At 50.1% G+C, this 19,547-nt stretch overlaps 9 protein-coding genes across 9 annotated transcripts; 5 read left to right on the top strand and 4 right to left on the bottom strand.

Annotated features, from left to right (window-relative positions):
* Nucleotides 1–690: 690 nt before the first annotated feature.
* Nucleotides 691–1,425, bottom strand: BO88DRAFT_424078 (60S ribosomal protein eL42; the record flags this gene model as incomplete). The annotated part of the gene is made up of 4 exons (XM_025708709.1): nucleotides 691–730; nucleotides 797–981; nucleotides 1,049–1,141; nucleotides 1,423–1,425. 4 exons carry the CDS (start codon nucleotides 1,423–1,425, stop codon nucleotides 691–693), a joined length of 321 nt encoding a protein of 106 aa, XP_025565153.1.
* Nucleotides 1,426–1,906: 481 nt separating this feature from the next.
* On the bottom strand, nucleotides 1,907–3,056 carry BO88DRAFT_362210 (uncharacterized protein; the record flags this gene model as incomplete). Its single annotated transcript, XM_025703911.1, has 3 exons — nucleotides 2,932–3,056; nucleotides 2,627–2,876; nucleotides 1,907–2,532 (listed from the first exon to the last, which is right to left on the bottom strand). Coding segments are annotated over exons 1-3 (942 nt in total), but the record flags the coding sequence as incomplete, so codon positions are not given.
* Nucleotides 3,057–3,429: 373 nt separating this feature from the next.
* Nucleotides 3,430–4,549, top strand: BO88DRAFT_362207 (NEDD8 family protein RUB1). Its single transcript, XM_025703910.1, has 4 exons — nucleotides 3,430–3,570; nucleotides 3,654–3,708; nucleotides 3,909–3,991; nucleotides 4,090–4,549. The coding sequence occupies exons 1-4, from the start codon at nucleotides 3,560–3,562 to the stop codon at nucleotides 4,175–4,177; spliced, it is 237 nt and encodes a 78-aa protein (XP_025565151.1). The 5' UTR covers nucleotides 3,430–3,559; the 3' UTR covers nucleotides 4,178–4,549.
* A 319-nt stretch (nucleotides 4,550–4,868) lies between these two features.
* Nucleotides 4,869–6,098, bottom strand: BO88DRAFT_335938 (elongin A domain-containing protein; the record flags this gene model as incomplete). The annotated part of the gene is made up of 3 exons (XM_025702874.1): nucleotides 4,869–5,813; nucleotides 5,898–5,974; nucleotides 6,041–6,098. 3 exons carry the CDS (start codon nucleotides 6,096–6,098, stop codon nucleotides 4,869–4,871), a joined length of 1,080 nt encoding a protein of 359 aa, XP_025565150.1.
* A 1,110-nt stretch (nucleotides 6,099–7,208) lies between these two features.
* BO88DRAFT_335576 (flotillin domain protein) lies at nucleotides 7,209–8,895 on the top strand (the record flags this gene model as incomplete). The annotated part of the gene is made up of 6 exons (XM_025702857.1): nucleotides 7,209–7,325; nucleotides 7,379–7,700; nucleotides 7,756–7,801; nucleotides 7,851–8,368; nucleotides 8,419–8,649; nucleotides 8,711–8,895. The coding sequence occupies 6 exons, from the start codon at nucleotides 7,209–7,211 to the stop codon at nucleotides 8,893–8,895; spliced, it is 1,419 nt and encodes a 472-aa protein (XP_025565149.1).
* Nucleotides 8,896–9,384: 489 nt separating this feature from the next.
* On the top strand, nucleotides 9,385–10,340 carry BO88DRAFT_403490 (putative tubulin-specific chaperone Rbl2). Its single transcript, XM_025706375.1, has 4 exons — nucleotides 9,385–9,534; nucleotides 9,746–9,924; nucleotides 9,987–10,073; nucleotides 10,157–10,340. Exons 2-4 carry the CDS (start codon nucleotides 9,757–9,759, stop codon nucleotides 10,256–10,258), a joined length of 357 nt encoding a protein of 118 aa, XP_025565148.1. The 5' UTR covers nucleotides 9,385–9,534; nucleotides 9,746–9,756; the 3' UTR covers nucleotides 10,259–10,340.
* Nucleotides 10,191–11,613, bottom strand: BO88DRAFT_403487 (uncharacterized protein). Its single transcript, XM_025706374.1, has 2 exons — nucleotides 11,468–11,613; nucleotides 10,191–11,406 (listed from the first exon to the last, which is right to left on the bottom strand). The coding sequence occupies exons 1-2, from the start codon at nucleotides 11,502–11,504 to the stop codon at nucleotides 10,436–10,438; spliced, it is 1,008 nt and encodes a 335-aa protein (XP_025565147.1). The 5' UTR covers nucleotides 11,505–11,613; the 3' UTR covers nucleotides 10,191–10,435.
* A 2,137-nt stretch (nucleotides 11,614–13,750) lies between these two features.
* BO88DRAFT_249578 (uncharacterized protein) lies at nucleotides 13,751–14,436 on the top strand. The gene has a single exon (XM_025702204.1). It carries the CDS (start codon nucleotides 13,935–13,937, stop codon nucleotides 14,289–14,291), a length of 357 nt encoding a protein of 118 aa, XP_025565146.1. The 5' UTR covers nucleotides 13,751–13,934; the 3' UTR covers nucleotides 14,292–14,436.
* Nucleotides 14,437–14,980: 544 nt separating this feature from the next.
* Nucleotides 14,981–19,283, top strand: BO88DRAFT_424071 (MFS transporter; the record flags this gene model as incomplete). Its single annotated transcript, XM_025708708.1, has 6 exons — nucleotides 14,981–15,410; nucleotides 15,468–15,723; nucleotides 15,787–16,422; nucleotides 17,060–17,125; nucleotides 17,217–17,919; nucleotides 17,970–19,283. The coding sequence occupies 6 exons, from the start codon at nucleotides 14,981–14,983 to the stop codon at nucleotides 19,281–19,283; spliced, it is 3,405 nt and encodes a 1,134-aa protein (XP_025565145.1).
* Between the last annotated feature and the right edge of the window lie 264 nt (nucleotides 19,284–19,547).

Below are 19,547 nucleotides of genomic sequence, written 5' to 3'. Positions count from 1 at the left end.
GACAGTTTCCTTACTATCATAGGGTAGTTAACACTTCCGAAGAATTCATACTAAATCCATCGCAGAGGAGGCCATACAGATGGGGACCGTCCAATATGTCGCAGATCAAGATAGACTTTCGAATTGATATTTCGATATGCTTATATAGATATGATCGGCTGAATAGAGAACTAGAACATTGGTGTTGAAACTACGGTGATTCTGCCTAGCATCGAAACCGTATAGATTCCGTGAAGATGAATGCTAAGTAGATAGTCGATAACTTTCTAATCTTGATCGAGGCGACTAACGCTTGGTGCGTCCAACATCTACCCGGACATACTACGTAGTATAATCTCGGAGTAGTTTAGCGCGCCTTATCAGACACTGAAGTGGGAACATGAGTCGTAGTAGATGATAACGCTGTTGGTAAGGCAAGACGCTTGACGATATTAAGATAAGGCGCAGCCGGGTTATGGTGCTCTACGTCACGTTAATTTCAGGGAAATTCATCTTCTCTACACTCCCTACACCACGATGCAGCACAATAGTTCGTCAAGAGACTCATCAACTAGGAGTCATATATTCTTTCATTTTTTTCTTGAATATGAGATCCTATTCCATCTTCCATTGCCGATGTCATAGCCGCCGCCGCAGCATTGCGGTCTGTGCAATGCATGAAACCCAGAGCCGAACAAGAAAACCGCAAATTTAGAAGACAAGAGCAGCACCCTTGGTCTTCTTGTCACCACTGTTGAGAAAGAAAAAGATATGGTTAGCATCACCCATCGATCGTATACTGAGCATATGAACGTACCCAAGCTCGAAGTGCTTGCAGCGCTTCAGAGAAAGCTGCTTCTTGGTCTTGCAAGCAGTGCACTCAAGACGGAGAACGATCTTCTTGGTGGTCTTGGCCTTCTTGTGGAAGACGGGCTTGGTCTGACCACCATAACCGCTCTGCTTCCGGTCGTAACGACGCTTACCCTGGGCGAACAGGGAGGCCTGTAGAGAATCATGATTGCATCAGCATAGGTCGCGCGGTGGGCTCGGTTGCTTGGGCAGTGTTCACCTTTCCAGCCTTGTACTGGGTGACCTTGTGCTGGGTGTGCTTGTGGCACTCCTTGGACTTGCAGTACGTCCGGCGGGTTTTCGGAACGTTGACCTGAAAGCGAGAGAAGTTTGATCAGCCCCTGCTGTGGTAGGATGGTATTATAGAACGTCCGCAGTCTGTTCCTGAGTTCCTCGTCGTCGGAGATGGTGTTTCACGGTGGGAATGGTATTGATTCGAAGAAGCGAGAAAAAAGCAGATGCTGATATAGCAAGGGTGTCGACACTCAAGAGCAATTCGATTTTTCAATGGTTTCGGTCGCACTCAGCATCTCTCACTTCATCCCTCAATTAATCGCGGGGCATTTCCCCGGTCGAAAATTCCATCTCTTTAACCATTTTGCATTTATATTGACAGCTCAGGATTTTCGTTTGCAGCTTCGATCGTTGCGCTTCGTATAGTGCCGCTTTTCAACTCGGTTCGCCGTGGAAAAAGAGTGCCGTATGTCGTCCCATCTCGTAGTATGTCGATTGATCGAAAACACTTCTCCGACGCCCAGGAACACGGAAATAAGACTGATAAACGATCAGAACAATATCCTTACCATTTTGACTGACTTGGCCGGATCGCGAACTTGGTGGTCGTTGATAGTCTCTTGTCGGGAGGATCGAGTTGGGCTGGCCGTGTGTTGTGGGATTTCGTTCGCTTAGGGTGCGGCCTAACCGCGTTTGTGTGCTACCCGCCAAGACCGCCCGTGGTTAGTTCCTGCCTCAGGCAATGACCCATATCATCCCCATAGTTATCTATCGAATCATATTCATTCGCCCACTGTCTTAGATTATTCATGCTGGAGTGTTGCTAATTAGAGACCCTTTACTGAAAGCCTTTGCCGACAACAACGGCTTCTCCTCCACCGTAGAAGGATGTTCCTTTGCAAAATTCCAACCCCTTTTTCTGTCCGACAAGCCATTCCCCTTTCCCAGAGATGGCCCCGTCTCCTTGAAACCAGTATTTCGTCCGGAGCATCTCATTAATCTTCTCCACCCTCTCTACCAGTGCGGCCACCCGCGCATGGTCCACCGCTTCGTCTTCCACTTTATTGGGGTTGTCTATCACAAATCCGTCCCGGGTGATGAACCGCGCAATCGTAATGTGTGCTGAGAGTGCAATATACCTCGGCTTCATTTGTAACCCCGTCGCTGTGACAATACTCGAAACATCACGTCGCAGATGGTGATAAGTGTATCCATCGCCGTTCACATCGTGGGCAGTTGTAGTCTCCTCTCCAGCAGCAGGGACAAAACTCAGCGCCATGGCAGTTGCATCGTAACTGATCATAGGCTTGACCAGCCGTGTTCGATGATGAAATAGAAAATCCACCAGCTTCGGCACGACGCCACTACCTTGAAGATGAGAAACCAATCCTTCAACCTCCGGCTCAGGTCGACAGCTGGCGATCTCTAATGTAGTCATATGCAATTGCTCTGGGGGTGTGAACCATATGCCTAGCAAAAAAGGGAAATGGGACCGATCAGTTGAACCAGGCAATACAGCATACGGAGTAGAGGAAGTGCCCCGCAAAGGCAACATAGAACTAACTTGGGGCAATTTCTCGAATGGCCTGTTGGACCTCAGCGACCAAGTCCCGGATATGCTGCGGGGGTCGAGCGTATAGTGTGAGGTTATGCCGAGGATCGACAAAAGGCAGTGTTTCGTCGTTGGCGCTTGCATGCAACTTTTTCAGGATATCGTCAACCTGCCAGCCTTTGAAATCAGGGCTGAGGAGCTTTTCTCTGTATTGCTTGTTGCGGTTGGACCGGTGAGCTTCATATCGAGCTTGAATTTGTTTCTGTGATCGGGTTGGTCAGGAGTACTGTTCTTCGGGGAGCTATTGAGAGTTATACTGGGTCATCTTGACATTCTGCAATGAGGACGTCAAATGGATTGGTTTCTTCGACAGAATTATTCATTTTGCACAACGCGACCCTTGTTCGTAGTGTGTTGCCAAAGCAAATGTGTAGAATGGTGGTGTTTGAGAGGTGTTTGAGTAAGATTACAGATCGCCAAGGGCTGGTGCTATATATATCCCAGTCCCGTCAAGGGCACATTGAGACCATTACAAGCAGCCGAAGCATATTTCGAACAATTAGCGCAGAATATCTACGTCTTAACAGGTAAGAGAAAATCACAACTACTCAATACAATCAAAAAAAGTCACAATAACCACTACACCCACTCATACAACCCAAATTCTAACGTTCATCTCGGCCGGGGCAAAGTAGTAGTTAGTTACTATGAAGCGGCTTACTCCGTAGTTATTTTGATGCCCCACCAAAAACCCCGCCGAAGCTTTCCGTCACCAACTGAGCCCAGTCAACAACAACCTCCACCACCACCACCATCGTCGTTCTCTTCGCTACTAATATATTAGAGCGTCTTGTTCCTTGAAGTTACTCGTCCTTATTATTTCCTCTACTATAGCAACTTAAACTCTACGAATACCTTACAGTCGCTATCTATCTTACCTCAAAAATGTTGATTAAGTGAGTTGTTTGTCCGCCCATGACGCAGATAGCCTCCCCCTCTGTCGCGATAGCAAATGCTAATCGGTTGTCACCCTCAACAGAGTCCGTACCCTTACCGGAAAGGAGATCGAGTTGGACATCGAGCCTGATTACAAGGTACATACATACACGCACCCATTCGCAGACATATCTTTTTCTTGCGATCTCGCCCATCCGCGCGTGGTGGTTGGTTAGCTAGCTAGCTGGCCTATCCAGCCGGGCTGCAATAACCAGCTCCGCCTGCACACGACCAGCCAGCCACCTACCCTACTGATATGTTCTTCGCGCATTCGATTACTAATAAGTACAATACGCAGGTTTCCCGGATAAAGGAGCGCGTCGAAGAGAAAGAGGGTATTCCTCCTGTTCAGCAGCGATTGATTTTCGGTGGAAAGCAGATGTACGCATATACCCGTGTTTCCCTATCCCTACTCCCGGGGGATATATAATAGCTATGTCATGGGTCGAATGCTAATAAACTGATTTCCGCGATTACAGGGCCGACGACAAGACTGCTTCGGAATATAACCTGGAAGGTGGTGCCACGCTACACCTTGTTCTTGCTCTGCGTGGTGGATGCTTGTGAATGTGTGTGGTGTGACAGAAGGGGGATGGGATAAAGAGGAAGATATCTGTGTGATGCTTCAGGGCCGGTATTATGAACGCTTTGTAGCGTTGGTTTCTTGTTTCGGGGCTATGAGCATGCATGTAGGTGTCGATCCTGGGGTGGTGCGGGGGGTTTTAATGAGCTACAAACCAACAATGCAGTAATGACAGTTCTTTACATACTTTTTTACAGAAGATGGAGGTGGGTTAGTGGAGACGATTATATGGTTTTTCCTTGTGAAGACGGCAGAATGCGGAACAATATATGTGATTGGTTTCTTATATAAGATGAGACTGAGTGGGCAGCCTGTGTATGTGATAAGAGGAGGGTATAAACATGATTAATATAGAGAAAAGGGATGGTATGCTCGAGAACCAAAGGTTGCACTTCATCGAATTCGCCAAACAAATTGCTGCGTAGCAGTTTACCGATATAAGTTGCGAGATCCCCAGGGGAACATGCAAAATGCCTATTATAGCATCCGACCTGAGCCTGCGATATCCAGGTATATGAGATCAAAGAACGCCTTCTGTGGTATCATTTGCAAAACGCCATCAGCTGAAACGATGAACCAGACGCACGCCAGTACTAAACGCCATTCCTATATATTATGAGTGGGTTTGTGTATCTAATAATGCAAGTTGACTTCTTGGGACCAGCATATGTCCAATCAGTTGAGTTTCTTCTTCTTTGGTTGGATGAAGAGGTTCGGGGCAGGACGTTTGCGGACCACTGCCGGACGGGGTGGCTGTGGCGGAGACACTGGCATGTCCTCTACGGCAGACTTCTGATGAGAGCCAGTCGCACTGTTACCGAGCGGTTGGGATGTCTGTTTCTTAGCTGCAGCCCCTGAGAGAGATCCGGACGGGCCTCTTGTTGGCTGTGATACCTGTGCATTTCTCCCTGCCGTAGGCCTACTGGCTGTAGCAGGGCTATGCGATTGGGTTATTGCTCGTAAGCGAGCTTCTCTTTCCCGCAAGCTGGGGCCAACTTCCAGACTATTCTGGCTCACGGAGGGTGCACTCGTCTGGGGACGTGACCGACCGGGCACTCTCAGAGCTGGGGCCTCCTTGCGTCGAGCGACAGGGGGCTCAGCAGGACGTATATGGTCCTCGATAAGAGAGCGCGGAGCCTGTCTGACCTGGGTAGCTCTGTTATTAAGGTGCTTTGTGGGCACAGCAAGAACGTTATTCCTCTTCGTCGCCGTGAATATGCTATTCTTCTTCTTTGGCTCCCTCGGCCTACCAAAAGCCCAGGGGGGCATGGAGGATGAGGACGTTGGTGAGCCGCCCAGTCTCCGATCGTATGAAGCATATCGTTGCCTCGCAGTCGGCCTCTCTCGGGGAAGACCGATGATTCGTCGGTCGGTGACGAGTTTGGCACTCTTTTCCTGACGCTCAGAGCTGATGCCATCTAAAGCCATCTTCAGCTTTTCGGCATCCTCTTCCACTGCCCGTTGGACTTGTTCCCGGAGGTCACAATATACGTCATACCAACAGTCGGGTTTCTCAGGCAGATCGTATTCGTCCCATCGCGGGATATCCCTTTTGATGAACTCTAGCCAGAGTTCCTCGTCATCTCGCATCAAATGTGGGGACTGTAACTCCAGAGTTCTCTGTAATGTGGGGTGAGTTTGACTGTTAGTCAAATAGTCAAAGGGGCACTGACGATGGACGGGGGATTTCCGCTACAGACTCACCAGTTTCTCAGGACTCTCCACTTTCAGTAGAAATGGACGAGCAAGTACATAGGGAATGTTGCCGATGTCATTTAACTCTGCATAAGCGTCGATTGTTAGTCCCCCGTTGAGGTCTTCTTAAGGTGAGATTGGCCGTTGCATACGTTTCACGTTCCTAATCGCAGTCGCCGTGCAAAGCTGCAAAAGTGATGGTGGCGGCATGGTGGTTTATCGGGATGGGCACCAAAAAATAACCAAAAAAGTGGCATGGAAGGAGTATCGGATATAAGGAAGAAGTGAGAAGCATCTGAAGAAGGCATGTGAGATGGTCACCGGCGATCAGGATAAGATGAACGTAAGGCCATTGAGCCTTTGTACGTGGTAAATGCGCCTGCGTCAGGCTCAAGGCGGACAGCTGTCTCGTCATGACCTCATTGGTTCATTGAGGCCAAGTCAGGCGGAAGCTCGGATTCTGCCGGCTGTTGGAGGCTCACCGCCCAGGACGATGTTGTTCGTTCTCATTGCGGACAATGGAGAGTGAGTTCTACAATAGAAGCTATCTTCACATTATTAGGCCCATATAATGTTGGCTGTGCTGGACGATTACTGCTACATCTGGATGTGGCTATTGTTGACCCCTGTATAATCATGCAGTCGCCATGTGACTTCCACAGTGCTTGGTTATCCTTCTTGGGAATGGCCCGTCATCATTTGCTCGCAATGATCTATAAGTTAGGCCGTACAGCCTTGCTATAGTGGCATTATCCGCCTGCAGAACAGGGCCTCCCCGGAATACATCTCCGCAGCCTTGCCGTTTACCTAACAAAAAAGTGAGGCGGGCTTGGTCAGTAATGCGCCCCATCGGGCGTTGCGGCAAGTGCATAGCCTCGCTGCCAAGGCTCTGTATAGCTTTTTATGCCTCATACTATAATGATGACCGGAGACTGATCCCTACTCTGATGGTATAAAGATTATCGTGGTGGGTGGAAGTTGCCCTTCGTAAACTCGTACACAAAGTTCATGATGAAAGTCATACGCGCGATGGATGACTGCGCCCTGGTGTCCTCGGTTCCTGAAAGCCTCGAACAGATGTTGTAGTAATAGCGTAATGTTAAGATCAAAGGGTATATAAAGACGCCCTCGAGCCATGAGTCAACTTCCTGCCATATTCTCAAGGATTAGCATACAACACTTCATCAGATTGTTCGAGCAAGAAAGGTCGACAGTACCGCTCAGAGCAATTTTTTACTGATCTATAATATCATCCAAGCCTCCATAAACCGCAGCCATGTGGTAAGTCTCTAAGCCAATGCAAGTCCAAGCTTGTCTCTTATGAATTCATGCTATAGGTACGCCATATCTCGACCGAGCGAATATCTTGTGCTCACTGGAGCCGGGATTGACGACATCAAAGTATGCAAGAAGGCATTTGTGTGGCCACTTCAGCGGGTATGGTTCAATCAGAGAAATGCCAAGAATATAGCTGACATGTTCTTGAATAGTGTTCGAGGATATCTGTAGCACCGTATGATTTCTCGCTTAGCCTACAGGCTATGACCATCGAGAAGCTGCAGTTTTCTCTGCCAGCAGTGTTTACCATAGGCCCCGACAATGAGCAGGGCGCACTCAGGAAATATGCGCTGCTTCTTTCGGGCTGTACAGACGAGGCTGATCCTGCCCAAAAGAGGGACCTGAATAGCAAAGCAAAGCAGAATCATGTCCAGGATATCGTTCGAGGAATCATCGAAGGTGAAACACGAGTGATTGTTTCTAGCATGTCCATGGAGGAGATCTTCAAGGAGAGACAGATATTCAAGACGAAAGGTGAGTGGCGATATGCTGATTAGCCGAGTCACTGTTTTACTAACATCCGAGGAAGTGATCGAGAACGTTCAAAATGAACTTCAGCAATTCGGCCTAAGGATGTAAGTTCAAGCCTGTTGAGGAGGCATCATCAATCCTGATAAATCATAGTTACAATGCCAACGTAAAGGAGCTTCAGGATACCCCTGGAAGCGAATATTTTGCTTTTCTGAGTCGCAAGGCTCATGAGGGAGCCCTCAACCAGGCTAAGATCGATGTTGCAGAGGCACGGATGAAAGGTGAAATTGGAGAGGCAGAGAAAAAGGGCAGAACTAAGCAGGAGATCTCCAAGATTGATGCCGACACTGCTGTTCTAGAAACAAAGCGCAAGGCGGAGAAGGCCAAGGCAGACTCAGAGCTTACGAACCGCAAAACGGAACTGGATGCTGATGTCCAACTCAAGAAGATCGCAGCTCAGCGTCAGACAGAAATGAGAGACGCTGAGTTGCAGAAACAAGTGCAAAGCAAGCGCGCAGAGACGGAGTTGGAACGTCTCAGAGCCGAGCAGGTCACAAAAAGCAAGGTTGAGCGTGAGTCTTCCCAGGAAGAGGCCGACGCTGCCTTTTATACGGAACAGAAGGCGGCGGATGCAGAGTTGTATAAGAGCAAAATGGAAGCAGACGCAACCTGTAAGTTGTCGATGACCTTCAGCGACAGACTAATGCTGACTTCTCCATAGATTATCGCCAGAGCAAAGACGCAGATGCAGCTTTCTACACTCAAAAGCGAGAAGCCGAAGGAATCCTCGAGATGGCAAAGGCATATGGTGCGCTTGTTGATGTTCTCGGTGGTCCTCAGGCGTTCCTGCAGTACAGAATGTTGGAGTCTGGCACTTATGAAAGGCTGGCCGATGCAAATGGTCGTGCCATCAGTGGCCTCCAGCCGAAGATCACCACTTGGAATACCGGGGGTTAGTATTGCCGGCATGTCCTCTACTTGAAAATTTATCACGAATTCTGACAAAGGAATAGACCATGGGAACGCTTCGCCAGATGCGATGGCACCGATTCGAAATATTATGCAGGGCCTCCCTCCTATCTTGAGCACAATCCATGAACAGACCGGGATAGCGCCACCGTCATGGTTTGCTGAGATGCCAAAGTCCAAGGATTTGAACGGCAAGCCCCTTCAGACAGAGTCTCATCCTTTGAATTAAGACCCTTCTGAAACCCTAGAAAGTCCCCTGCATCAAGATGAAGGGATGGTATTGATGGATGATTCTATGTATTGACTCGCGTATTGTAGCGATTGCTGAATGCTTCTTATTGCCACAGACACACCATCAAGACAAGGAGGACTGCATAATTGCCATGAACAGTATGCCACCACTGGGGACAGATAACACGACGTGTTGGAGAAAGGTTGCTAGATCATATGTTCGCGGAATAGTTAATGGAATACCCCTTGAGTTGCTAGTCCTGATCAGACGAGATACCCCTTGAGAATGCATGATGACAGATTCCACGCTTCTTCGGTCCAAACCGGAGATAGATGAATCGCAAAGTAGCACGCTGTAACTATCTACTCGCTGGTTGGGTTGCTTTCCTTATTTACCCAATCCATCTCTCTTGTACGTCACGTGTTGTCCCACCTTCTCCACCCGGACAAACACTGCAAACTGCTCCTCTATAGCATCATCGCGGAGGGGCAGACGAGCAAGAGCAGCATCACGCAGTAAACTCCTCTAGCAAGTTCAGAACACCTTCAATCTCCCTGAGCTATATTCTCCACACTTAACCTGGGGACATTTGCTTACCCCCCCAAAAAACCTACCTTGTCAAAAAGTCCTATCGAGGTAAGTTCAACTACTACTAAGTACGATTGTTTGCCATTTTTGGCAACGTCTCGTTTGGCACCTGTCGGAGCTCCTAAAGCTTCCCGCCTCGAGTCATTAAGCTAGAGTCGGGCCACAATCTCATTATTTCTGTGTTCAGCACGGAGAAATGCTATTGTCCTAGGGCTTATTATCCGCAGAAGTGCAATAGACTCTAATTCCGGCTCAATAGTGTCGATCATCATGGCTCCTCGCTCTCAATTGGAGATCGCCACGGCATCTGTCGAGCGCCTGGTCAAAGAAGAGGCTTCGTACCACCGTGAGCTGCAGGAGCAGACGGAAAGAGTCAAGAAGCTGGAGTCCCAGGAGGGCGGCGATGACGAAAACAGAGAGTATACATTGAGGCAGGAGGTAAGTAACTAACTAGTATGGTGGATATGCATAAAGGAGGTCGCTGACAATTGTTTTGATAGCGTCTGGCTCTCGAAGAAACCAAAAAGGTCCTCCCGACATTGAAGCAGAAGATTGAGGATGCTATAGCCAAGCTCAATAGTTTGCTGGTGAGTGACAAATTTCCTACATGCTACTATGTACAATTTATCTTGTGCTGTCAGGAGGACTAAGCTTCTAAATTTATTGCTAGGTTGAGGAAGGAAAGAAAGGCCCCGAAAGTAATGTCGAGCATATTAATGCTGCGAAGGAAGCCATCGCCAAAGCCCGAACAGCGGAGCGGGAGATCGCCTGAGATAGCTCATTTTCCCATCTACTGGCACATGTACTTAATCCACAGCACGAAAAAAATTATTCAATAAATTGCCCCTGAGAAAAGCAAAGCCATTGTTGCATTGTGATAGTTAGCCTAATGCGAACGCCACCAACCGAACTCCTTGCTCAATGTATGGTAGAGAAAACTCTCCGATAATCAAGTAGTGTCCATTTTGTCTGCACGGTCATCCTGGACTTCCTCCCCTTCTTCTAGCTCTTCGGGGACCTCACCCTCATCTTCCATTGAAGTGTCCTGATCGGGGGTAATCTTATTCTCGTCGTCCACCGCAGTCATTTGTCGCAGGGGTGACACCGCACCGGCAGTACCCGTCTTTTCCACTTGCAAGCCTGCTGGTGATCGCCCAAGATCATCATGGCCATGTTGAGAAGGAGTCAGACTGTCTGACTCGTGACGAGGGGTATTAGCTCCACTGGATTTCCCCTTGGAGGGAACATCCCCGTCATCTCCATCTTCTTCCTCCTGCATGCCTTCTCTGCGCTCGACCTCCTCCTTCTCGTCACGGATGAGCCGACGGAGTTGCATCCCTTCTTCAACAATGCGACCGAACTGTTCTCGCCGTTCCGACCAGGTGTGTGCGTAGTCTTTGCTCTCTTTCTCCAGCTCAGTAATTTCAGCTTGTAGCTTTTGCAAATTGGCTTGTTGATCTTCGCGCGGTTTCAAGAGTCGGTTGCTGGTAATCTTCTCTGCCAATTCATCGTAGCTTTTGCGCAGTGCTAGTAGACGCTGGGCCTCCTCGAGCTGAACCCGCAGCTCTGCTGTATTGTCACGCACCGATTGCATTGTATCGAGGATTCGAAGCTTCTCGGTCGCATAGCGCTCGCGCTCCTTCTCGTTACTTGTTAAGAGAAACTGGATGCGCGCGATGCTGCCTTCGAAGGCGGCAAAATCCAAAGCAACATCTTCACGGAAATGGCGCCATTCCTCGAGCCGTTTCTGTTTCTCCGCCTCTGCAGCTGCTGTCGCATCGTCGTCTGCACCATCTGGTGGAGGAGTGGGAGGAAGCGTTGCGTTGGACACTACAATGGAGTCATTGTTGAGGAGGCGTTTTGAAATCCGCTTGAAAGGCTTTTCTTCGACGTTCAAGAGGCGCGACTTGTGGAGACCATCTGGAAGGGCATTACATTAGCACGGTGTAAGGAACGGGGCGTGTTTCTAGAACCACTCGACCTTCATCTGGTTGATCCAATAACCCGTAAGACGTCATAATGGTCGTAAAAATAAAATAGGGTATTTGTCAAGGGGAAATGCAAATCTGCGTCGGGGAGGAGTCGAAATGGATCGCGCGTCCTCTTCTCGGTGGCCGCGTGAAGATGGTGCAAGCCTTCAAAGGGAAAAAGGCCGGATAGGCCGATGTGAGCGGTCGGGGGATCCGCGCTAGGCGGACGCCGACCTTTCAGCTGCTCCTCCCGCCCGCAATTTAATGCGGGCAGCGTCCACTCTCCTATTTCCGGTCTGATACTACTATTCATTGCGCTTCCTTCTCCTCATCTCACCTCTCCAATCTCACTTGTCAATCACTGCGGCAGGTGGTCAACGGACCCTGGGAGGGTCTCACTCATCCCTACAGCTGCTTCCCACTTCGAAGCTGTTGGTCGCTCGACTTCCATTGGCTCACGGTTCAGATCGGCTCTATCTATGTTTCCCTGATTGGCTATGGTTGTCAAACTTGGGATCGTCATAGGGAATTAGAAATCTTGCATTTACGCGCCAAACAATGCCGAATTTATCACCCAAGGATTTCGTCGCTGTCTTCAGAATCGCATGAGTCAGAACGCCTCACTGATGGAAACCATTGTCGATACCGACCTGCTTATGTTCCGCTCGCGACACTATTCTGCATCGTGATGGCGGAGATGTACTCGGGGCTCCACGTGGGCCAACGTTTCAGCTCGCTGGAGGAATTCAAAGGACTGGTTCGAAGTATTTCCGTGAGACAACACTGGGAGCTTCGAGTGACCAGAAGCAACAAGAAAAGCGTTGTCATAGGCTGTCGATCTTCGAACAATTGCTACTTTCGTGTTGTGTGCCGCGCGAACAAGAATGCAACTTACATCAGCAGCCTCCAGGACAGCCACAGTTGTCGTCGCAATGCCACTTCAACCTCGAAGACACCAGCTCGATCGGAGGCATCGCATGTGCGGTTTCTTCTAACTGAAATTCCCAAGCTATTCGACATGAAAAACAAAATCAGAGCGCAAGACGTTGTGGACGCTGTGAAGCGATACCATGGCTATGACATCTCAATGCGACAAGCGCAACGAGCTCTTATCCGCCTACAGCAACATGAAGCGCAAAACCAGAGCGAGGGCACCAACACTCATGACTCTAGTGGAGATGACCGACAGGACAGCCAACCGCCTCCTTTAGAGAATCAGGCGGAGAGTTCGACTTTCGGCAGTCTCTCCAGTCAAAGATGGATTACAGACACCCTCCAAACCACCATCATGGAAAACATACCTCAAGATGAGGTTCACCGGGATCAAACTATTTCGGCATCACAACTTCACAGCCAACCTGTACATCCGCCGCCTCAGGTACATCATCAGGCGCAGCCCACACAACAAGCGCCGCCGGCTGAAGTCCTGTCACCAGAACAGACACCCCTAGGTCATAGCCTGCACCACCCTGCAAGTTCCCAGCAGTCTCCTTATTCAGTCCCTGCTCCTGATACAGCGCCCCCTTCGGACGCTGGGCGCCCCAAGAATCCCACTCAACCGCGACCAAATGATGGGCAGCTTACCAGCCCACCATTCGTTCTGACCAACTTCAAAATCGAGTTTACTTGCGCTACATGTGGTGCACCAAACCAGAGCTTCTTTCCTAATCACGGCAACGTCACTGGTGGGCATTATGCCCCCCAGCATACTGTTCCTAGTCAGGGCGCAACTTCAGCCAGTGCGGGCCCTTCGATACAATCGATTCAAAACAGTGATGGTAGTAGCCGCGCCGGAGGCGGTCCAGCGTTTGAAGGTACCTCTGTGGCAAGCACACGTGGCGTACAGCAGCCTTGGACAGCAAGAACTATGGAAGTTCCACTTACACATGCGCATCCATAACTCTGTGTAGAGTTGGGGCGATCAAAGCTCCCTTTCCCTTTTGCCCCGATTAAAAGAGCGTTAGATACGTCTCTCCGATCTGCGTTAACCTTACGGCTCGTGACGAATCGCGGCCACGTCTGCAACCTTGCGGTATGTTGCTGCACATCCGATTGGGTGACTGGCATACACCCCTGCAAATCGCCGCTGCAACGCTGTCTCTCAAGGACATATGTACGATGTAGAGTGAGCTCAGACGCTATAGTGCGGCACAATATGCCTCGCAGGTTGATACTTGTCACTGCCCTCCCTTCGGAGACAATTCCTGTTCAATTGACGATCATGTACGGACCCAGGGTGTTCATCATCGACAGTGTATGCCGTTTTCTTTACCATGATGGATTTAACTGCAACCCCGAATACTACCTGCCGGCCTCATCTTCATCATCCAAGCGATTAGCTGGCCTAGTTACAAATACGGCAAATGGATTCTCTACGTCGATGCTCAATACCGACTGAGTCTGGGTCGGCCGCAGCTTGCAGGGGTTAGGAAATAAATTTACGGGATTGAACCTTGGCGGTCTCTTTCAATGTGAGTCATGTTGAAAATCAGGCCGATGAGACAGGATCAGGATCTGGATGGGCCTCTTTGGACCAGCTGCAGGAAGGAGTTATCTATGATGTTATCGCGGGTGCGGGCAATTGGGCCGACCAACATATTTTTTTCGGATGTCCGATTAGCCGGTTGCCAACCTCCGACAGGGGAGATCCACTTTTTCTACGGCCGTCGCCAACTGACTGGCAAACCCGACGCGGAAAGAAGCCGCTGCCACGGCTTGGTTGATAAAGGAACCAATGAGAAACGTGGGATCTTATCCCTGTGGAGTGGGCCATATGGCAAGAATGCTGGGTCTCGGTCGACGGTGCTCGGCGGTGCCTCCGATGATCCCCTATGAAATTGACAGGTTAAAGACTCGGACGACGCTTGCGGCCAACCATTGATTAACCAACACTTCTCGTCCCATATATTGTGCCGTGCTGTTCTTATCAGTTGTTGCATATATATCTGTTTTGTGTCTATGGCCTGAAGCCGTACGCACACCCTGTCGACAAGACTCAGTTGCTGAGAGATATTTAATCTGGTCAATATTGGTCCAATTTTTACATTCTTCCATCCGTCTTATCTATAATACCATGCTCGGAATTCCCGCCTTCATAAATCCTATATTGGCCTAGACAGAACAGAATGAATCGACAACAGGCTGCGGAAAAAGCCTTGCACGACCAGACTAACATCTTGCCTATCGGGCAATTGCTGGTTGTCTTCACGGGGCTCGCAGTTTCTCTGCTTATCACCTTCGTTGATCAAAATGGTATCAGCGTTACTCTTCCCACAATCGCCCGAGATCTCAACGCCCAGGATACCATCTCATGGGCAGGCACATCGTCCCTTATTGCGAATACCATGTTTACGGTGCTTTATGGTCGGTTGTCTGATATCTTCGGCCGAAAGATAGTCTACTTATGTGCCTTGGCACTCCTTTGCATTGCCGATCTACTGTGTGGTCTATCTCAGAATGCTGCAATGTTCTATGTCTTTCGAGGATTGGCTGGTGTAGCTGGCGGCGGTGTCACCTCCCTAACGATGATCATTGTGTCTGATATTGTCACCCTCAGAGACCGGGGAAAATACCAGGGAATCTTGGGTGCGGCTCTGGGGATGGGCAACGTTATCGGGCCGTTCATTGCCGCAGCATTCGTCATGGATTCGACATGGCGAGGTTTCTTCTGGCTCATCTCTCCGCTCTCTGCATGCTCTATTGTTGTGGGCTATTTCCTTATTCCCAATAATGCGCGGAAGGACAGCCTCCGCAAAAATGCCCGCAAGATTGACTTTTATGGTATCTTGTCTTCGTCCATTGGAATAATATTCTTGTTGATCCCTATCTCGGGAGGCGGCTCTTACTTCAACTGGGATTCGGCGATGGTGATTAGCATGCTCACCATTGCGGGCTGCGCTTTGATTGCGTTTCTCCTAATTGAATGGAAAGTCGCTGTGTTGCCTATGCTTCCAAGTATGTCACACCAATTGAACCTCAATATTTCAAGACCGGCTGCTAATCCTTGAACAGTGGTGTTTTTCAAGAACAGAGTGGTCTGTACCTTGTTCTTGCAGAGTTTCCTTTTTGGAGCTGTGTACCAGTCGTCTCTCTACTACCTGCCGTTGTATTATCAGAACGCCCGGGACTGGTCCCCGATTGTTTCTGCTGCACTAACGGCCCCAATGGTCGCCTGTCAATCAGTGGCCTCTGTCTTGTCCGGCCAGTACATTTCCCGGCGCAAGCGTTACGGAGAGGTGATCTGGGCTGGGTTTTTCTTCTGGACACTGTAAGTGACCCGGCCGGTGTCTTGCCTATCGTTAAGATAATTGTAATCTGACATTATATTTAGTGGCGCCGGCCTGATGCTGTTGTTTGACCGCCACACCAGCCCGGGAGCTATTGCTGTTATCGTTGGCATCGCTGGCATAGGCGTTGGAGGTGTCTTCCAACCGACCATGGTCGCTTTTCAGGCGCATTGTACGAAGGCCCAGAGAGCTGTCGTAATCTCGGACCGGAATTTCTTCCGCTGCCTAGGTGGTGCATGTGGTCTGGCTATCTCAGCTGCGATCTTGCAGGCAACCTTGCGATCCAATCTGCCTGTGGGATATAGGGATATTGCTGATTCATCCTATTCGCTCCCGTCGAGGGCCGGTATTCCCGATGCAGATTGGGAGCAGATCCTTGACGCATATGCCAAGGCTTCTCACTCCGTGTTCATCTTCCAAGTCCCGCTGATGGGAGTATGTCTCCTCGCATGTGTCTTTATTCGCGACCGGGGACTGGAGAGGCCCAAGGACCAATATGAAATAGAAGAAGAGAAGAGGCAAGAGGAAGAGAAGCGGCGGCAAGAGCAGGCCCAGGAACAGGCCGAGAAGCAGGTTGCAGCCGGGGATACTGAAGCCCAACCGGAGCAGGTTCCTGAATCCCAGGCCAGTGGTGAGATGGAGAGTGCGTCTCACTCCGAGAAGAAAGCGGAACCAGAGCCGTAAGGTGGTTATGAGATGCAATGAATCTACTTATGATACAAGTTCGGCATAGATGGCGTTTCAGCGATACAAAAAGTCCACTGCGGCGATACGCATCCATTGGTATATGACATACTCTTCTTGGATATCTCTTTAATATTATGGAAATAGACATGATAGTGCAAATACCAACGAGTAATCCATATAGAAGAACCCACCTGAGGTGCTTATCTTTCTCGTACTAAATTTAATTAATGGCTCCAGGCGCTAACTGGCGGGTCGAGCCGAGATGTCTTGGCGGGGACGAGCAGCTTCCCAACTTCTTCCTCCATTTATTCCTGACTCATCTTCTGCTCTTCTACATTTGCGATTGTCGAGCGAGTTTGACTTCTCTTCTTCCCCTTCTTCTGTATCAGGGACAATATGAGATAAACTAGTATGGATATTGCGAGCACTTCGACCCCCACCAGAACCTCTTCTTCACCTTCGCGGGACTACAATCCCCGGAAGCGCGGCAGAACGGCATGCACGCGCTGTAAGACTAGAAAGCAGAAAGTCAGTAGACGGATCCACCTATCCTTGGAGATCAGTCCGGGTTGTAGTTGCCTCCAGCATGTTACTCCGGGGCATCAGTCAATGCTAATGGTCGAGTCTTAGTGTGACAATGACTACCCCGTGTGCTCCAACTGCCAAAAGGCCGGGGCGATATGTGACAAAGCCACCGTACGACAGGAGAATGGCACTCAAAACGAGTGGGATCCCCCTTTCCCAGCTGACCCGAAACATAATCCTTGTGGAGTACTGACAATTGTAGATATACCCGTGCGTTGCAGGATCGCATCGCCTACCTTGAGTCCCAGTTAGAATCGAAACCGATGAGTAGCCGGGCCAGCAGCCATGTCGCCCATCCAGTTGCTGCACTCCTGTCTCCTCCGCATCCGGAGACTCCCAGTAACCCGACCCCTGGCCTGGATCAAAATGCCGTCGGAGAATTGGTGGGATTCCTTGCACTCAACTCTTCGGAGGCGCCTGCATACGTAGGTTCCAGTTCGGGCCTCTCCTTAGCTACGAATCTTGGGGAGATGGTCCAAGCCACAATATGGAACCAGGCTCTATCTTCAGCTCGAGCAGCATCATCAAGTAGATTTGGACCTGCAGCGGGACAAGGATCTACGGGTCTTCCCCCTCAGCCTCAAGGTGAGAGGGCTGGTCAGGTCCATGATCGAACTCGACCGCCACGAGTAGAGGAGGTGTTGGTGAAAAGCAGCGAGCCTCCTAACGATGAAATGGGATCCAGGATTCTTCATGCCTATCTCACCCGGATCCATGTTCGCTATCCGTTTCTCGACCGCACGGAGTTGTGGCGACTGCATGAGGCGCGCTGGCGGCTGGCGCAGAAGAAACGAGAAGAGCTGACCAAGGAGGAACGGGTAGGCATATTCAAGCTGTATCTTGTATATGCCATCGGAGCTACATCGATTCAGTTAAGTGAAACTTACTCGTATACCACTCCTGAGGTATGTGGCTCTTATGGTGCGGAAGTTATTTGTTCTAACCACCTCGCCAGCGATTTTACATGACCGCTTTGCAACAACTACCAAATATGTGCGAATTGCGATCCATAGAGAATATTGAGGCTATGGCTCTACTGATAGTGTATCACCTTCGTTCCGCGTCTGGTCAGGGTATGTGGTACATGGTAGGCCTCGCCATGCGTACCGCCATAGACCTTGGACTGCATCGCAAAGCAAACGAGATCAACATGGATCCCTTCACTGCGCAAATGCGGCGGCGTCTCTTCTGGACTGTATATTACCTAGAACGTGTCGTGTCTATGTCCCTGGGCCGACCATTCAGCATCGCAGACAGACACATCGACCTTCCTTTGCCTGCAGACATTGACGACGATGTCCGCGATCCGGCCTTGCTAGCCGCCCCTCCAGCTCCGACCAGAATCACGACCCTGACATTTGCCATATTCCTTATGCGCCTGCGGCGCATTGACTCCGAAATTCAGCACAAGATCTACCGAGCTGACCGACCACTGCACACTTTACGCTCGAAGATGGACCGACTCTTTCTCCAGCTCGAAGAATGGAAAGAGTCAGCCCTGCGACGTTTCACCGGATCCGACCTAGACTATCCAATGCTGCACTACCACCGAGCCCTACGACTCCTCATCCAGCCATTCCTACCCTCACTTCCTCTTTCTGACCCATACTACCACATCTGTCTCCGCGCAGCCGGAAACACCTGCCAAACCCACAAGAAGCTACACCAAACCCTCGAATACGGGCACTCCTTCCTGGCCGTCCAGACCATCTTTATGGCTGGTATCACCCTGCTCTACGCCCTATGGACCCACACAAGCGACGTCTGGTCCGTCCAGATGAGTAACGATATTCGCGCCTGCTCGACCGTCCTGTTCGTGATGGGTGAGCGCGCTGAATGGGTCAAGAAATACCGCGACGCATTCGAGCTGCTCGTCAACGCCGCAATGGAGAAGCTAGAAGGAAGCGATGCATCCAAAAAGGTGGGTATGGCGGAACTGATGACAGCCCAACACAGCAGCAGCGGTGGCATCAATGCAGGAATGTTCAGGGATCATCACAACCTCATCACCACATGCAGCAATAGCAACAACCCCACCGGCGGCATGGCACCAGATGTGAACAACGCAACGGCAGCCAACACCGCCGCCCAGGCTTCTTCCGAACCCACTAGCAGCCAGGACCATGGCGTGCGCATGGCATTGCAGATCGCACCCTGGATCGATCTGGAAGAAGACAGTCCATTTTGGATGCCTGATTTCGAGACGCTGGAGAGTTTGTCGGGGAATTTATGGGATAGTGGTGATCTGGCTCCGTTTGGGCCTCTCTAGGTGCAGATCTCGGGACATCAGCCAACGAATCAATACTTGGGACAGTGTCTGTCCATGCAGCGAATCATGAGTCTGTGCACCCATATCTGTCTGCATGCAAGGCGCGATCCCTGCATGAATCGGCGATCGCGGTAATTCAGTGCTGAATTACCCATACGCTCGAACGTACAGGAAACGCTCCTGATCTCTTATCGACTGCATCTCTAGGCAACCATCATCTATTGGTGACACAGCAGCTGGTTTGCCATCTCAGGTCTGACAGGG

The sequence above is a fragment of the Aspergillus vadensis genome, assembly GCF_003184925.1.
Source record: "Aspergillus vadensis CBS 113365 unplaced genomic scaffold BO88scaffold_6, whole genome shotgun sequence".
NCBI lineage: Eukaryota > Fungi > Ascomycota > Eurotiomycetes > Eurotiales > Aspergillaceae > Aspergillus > Aspergillus vadensis.
This window is presented reverse-complemented; position numbering and strand designations above follow the sequence as displayed.

What these genes read in the sequence shown, in the direction of transcription:
- BO88DRAFT_362207 (XM_025703910.1), top strand. An exon ending in ACATCGAGCCTGATTACAAG is followed by an intron (nt 3,709 to 3,908) that starts GTACATACATAC and finishes TACAATACGCAG; the next exon opens with GTTTCCCGGATAAAGGAGCG. An exon ending in ATTTTCGGTGGAAAGCAGAT is followed by an intron (nt 3,992 to 4,089) that starts GTACGCATATAC and finishes CCGCGATTACAG; the next exon opens with GGCCGACGACAAGACTGCTT.
- BO88DRAFT_249578 (XM_025702204.1), top strand. Translation starts at nt 13,935, where the DNA reads ATGTTGAAAATCAGGCCGATGAGACAGGATCAGGATCTGGATGGGCCT.
- BO88DRAFT_403490 (XM_025706375.1), top strand. Translation starts at nt 9,757, where the DNA reads ATGGCTCCTCGCTCTCAATTGGAGATCGCCACGGCATCTGTCGAGCGC. An exon ending in AGTATACATTGAGGCAGGAG is followed by an intron (nt 9,925 to 9,986) that starts GTAAGTAACTAA and finishes TTGTTTTGATAG; the next exon opens with CGTCTGGCTCTCGAAGAAAC. An exon ending in CCAAGCTCAATAGTTTGCTG is followed by an intron (nt 10,074 to 10,156) that starts GTGAGTGACAAA and finishes ATTTATTGCTAG; the next exon opens with GTTGAGGAAGGAAAGAAAGG.
- BO88DRAFT_403487 (XM_025706374.1), bottom strand. Translation starts at nt 11,504, where the DNA reads ATGACGTCTTACGGGTTATTGGATCAACCAGATGAAG. An exon ending in ATTGGATCAACCAGATGAAG is followed by an intron (nt 11,407 to 11,467) that starts GTCGAGTGGTTC and finishes ATGCCCTTCCAG; the next exon opens with ATGGTCTCCACAAGTCGCGC.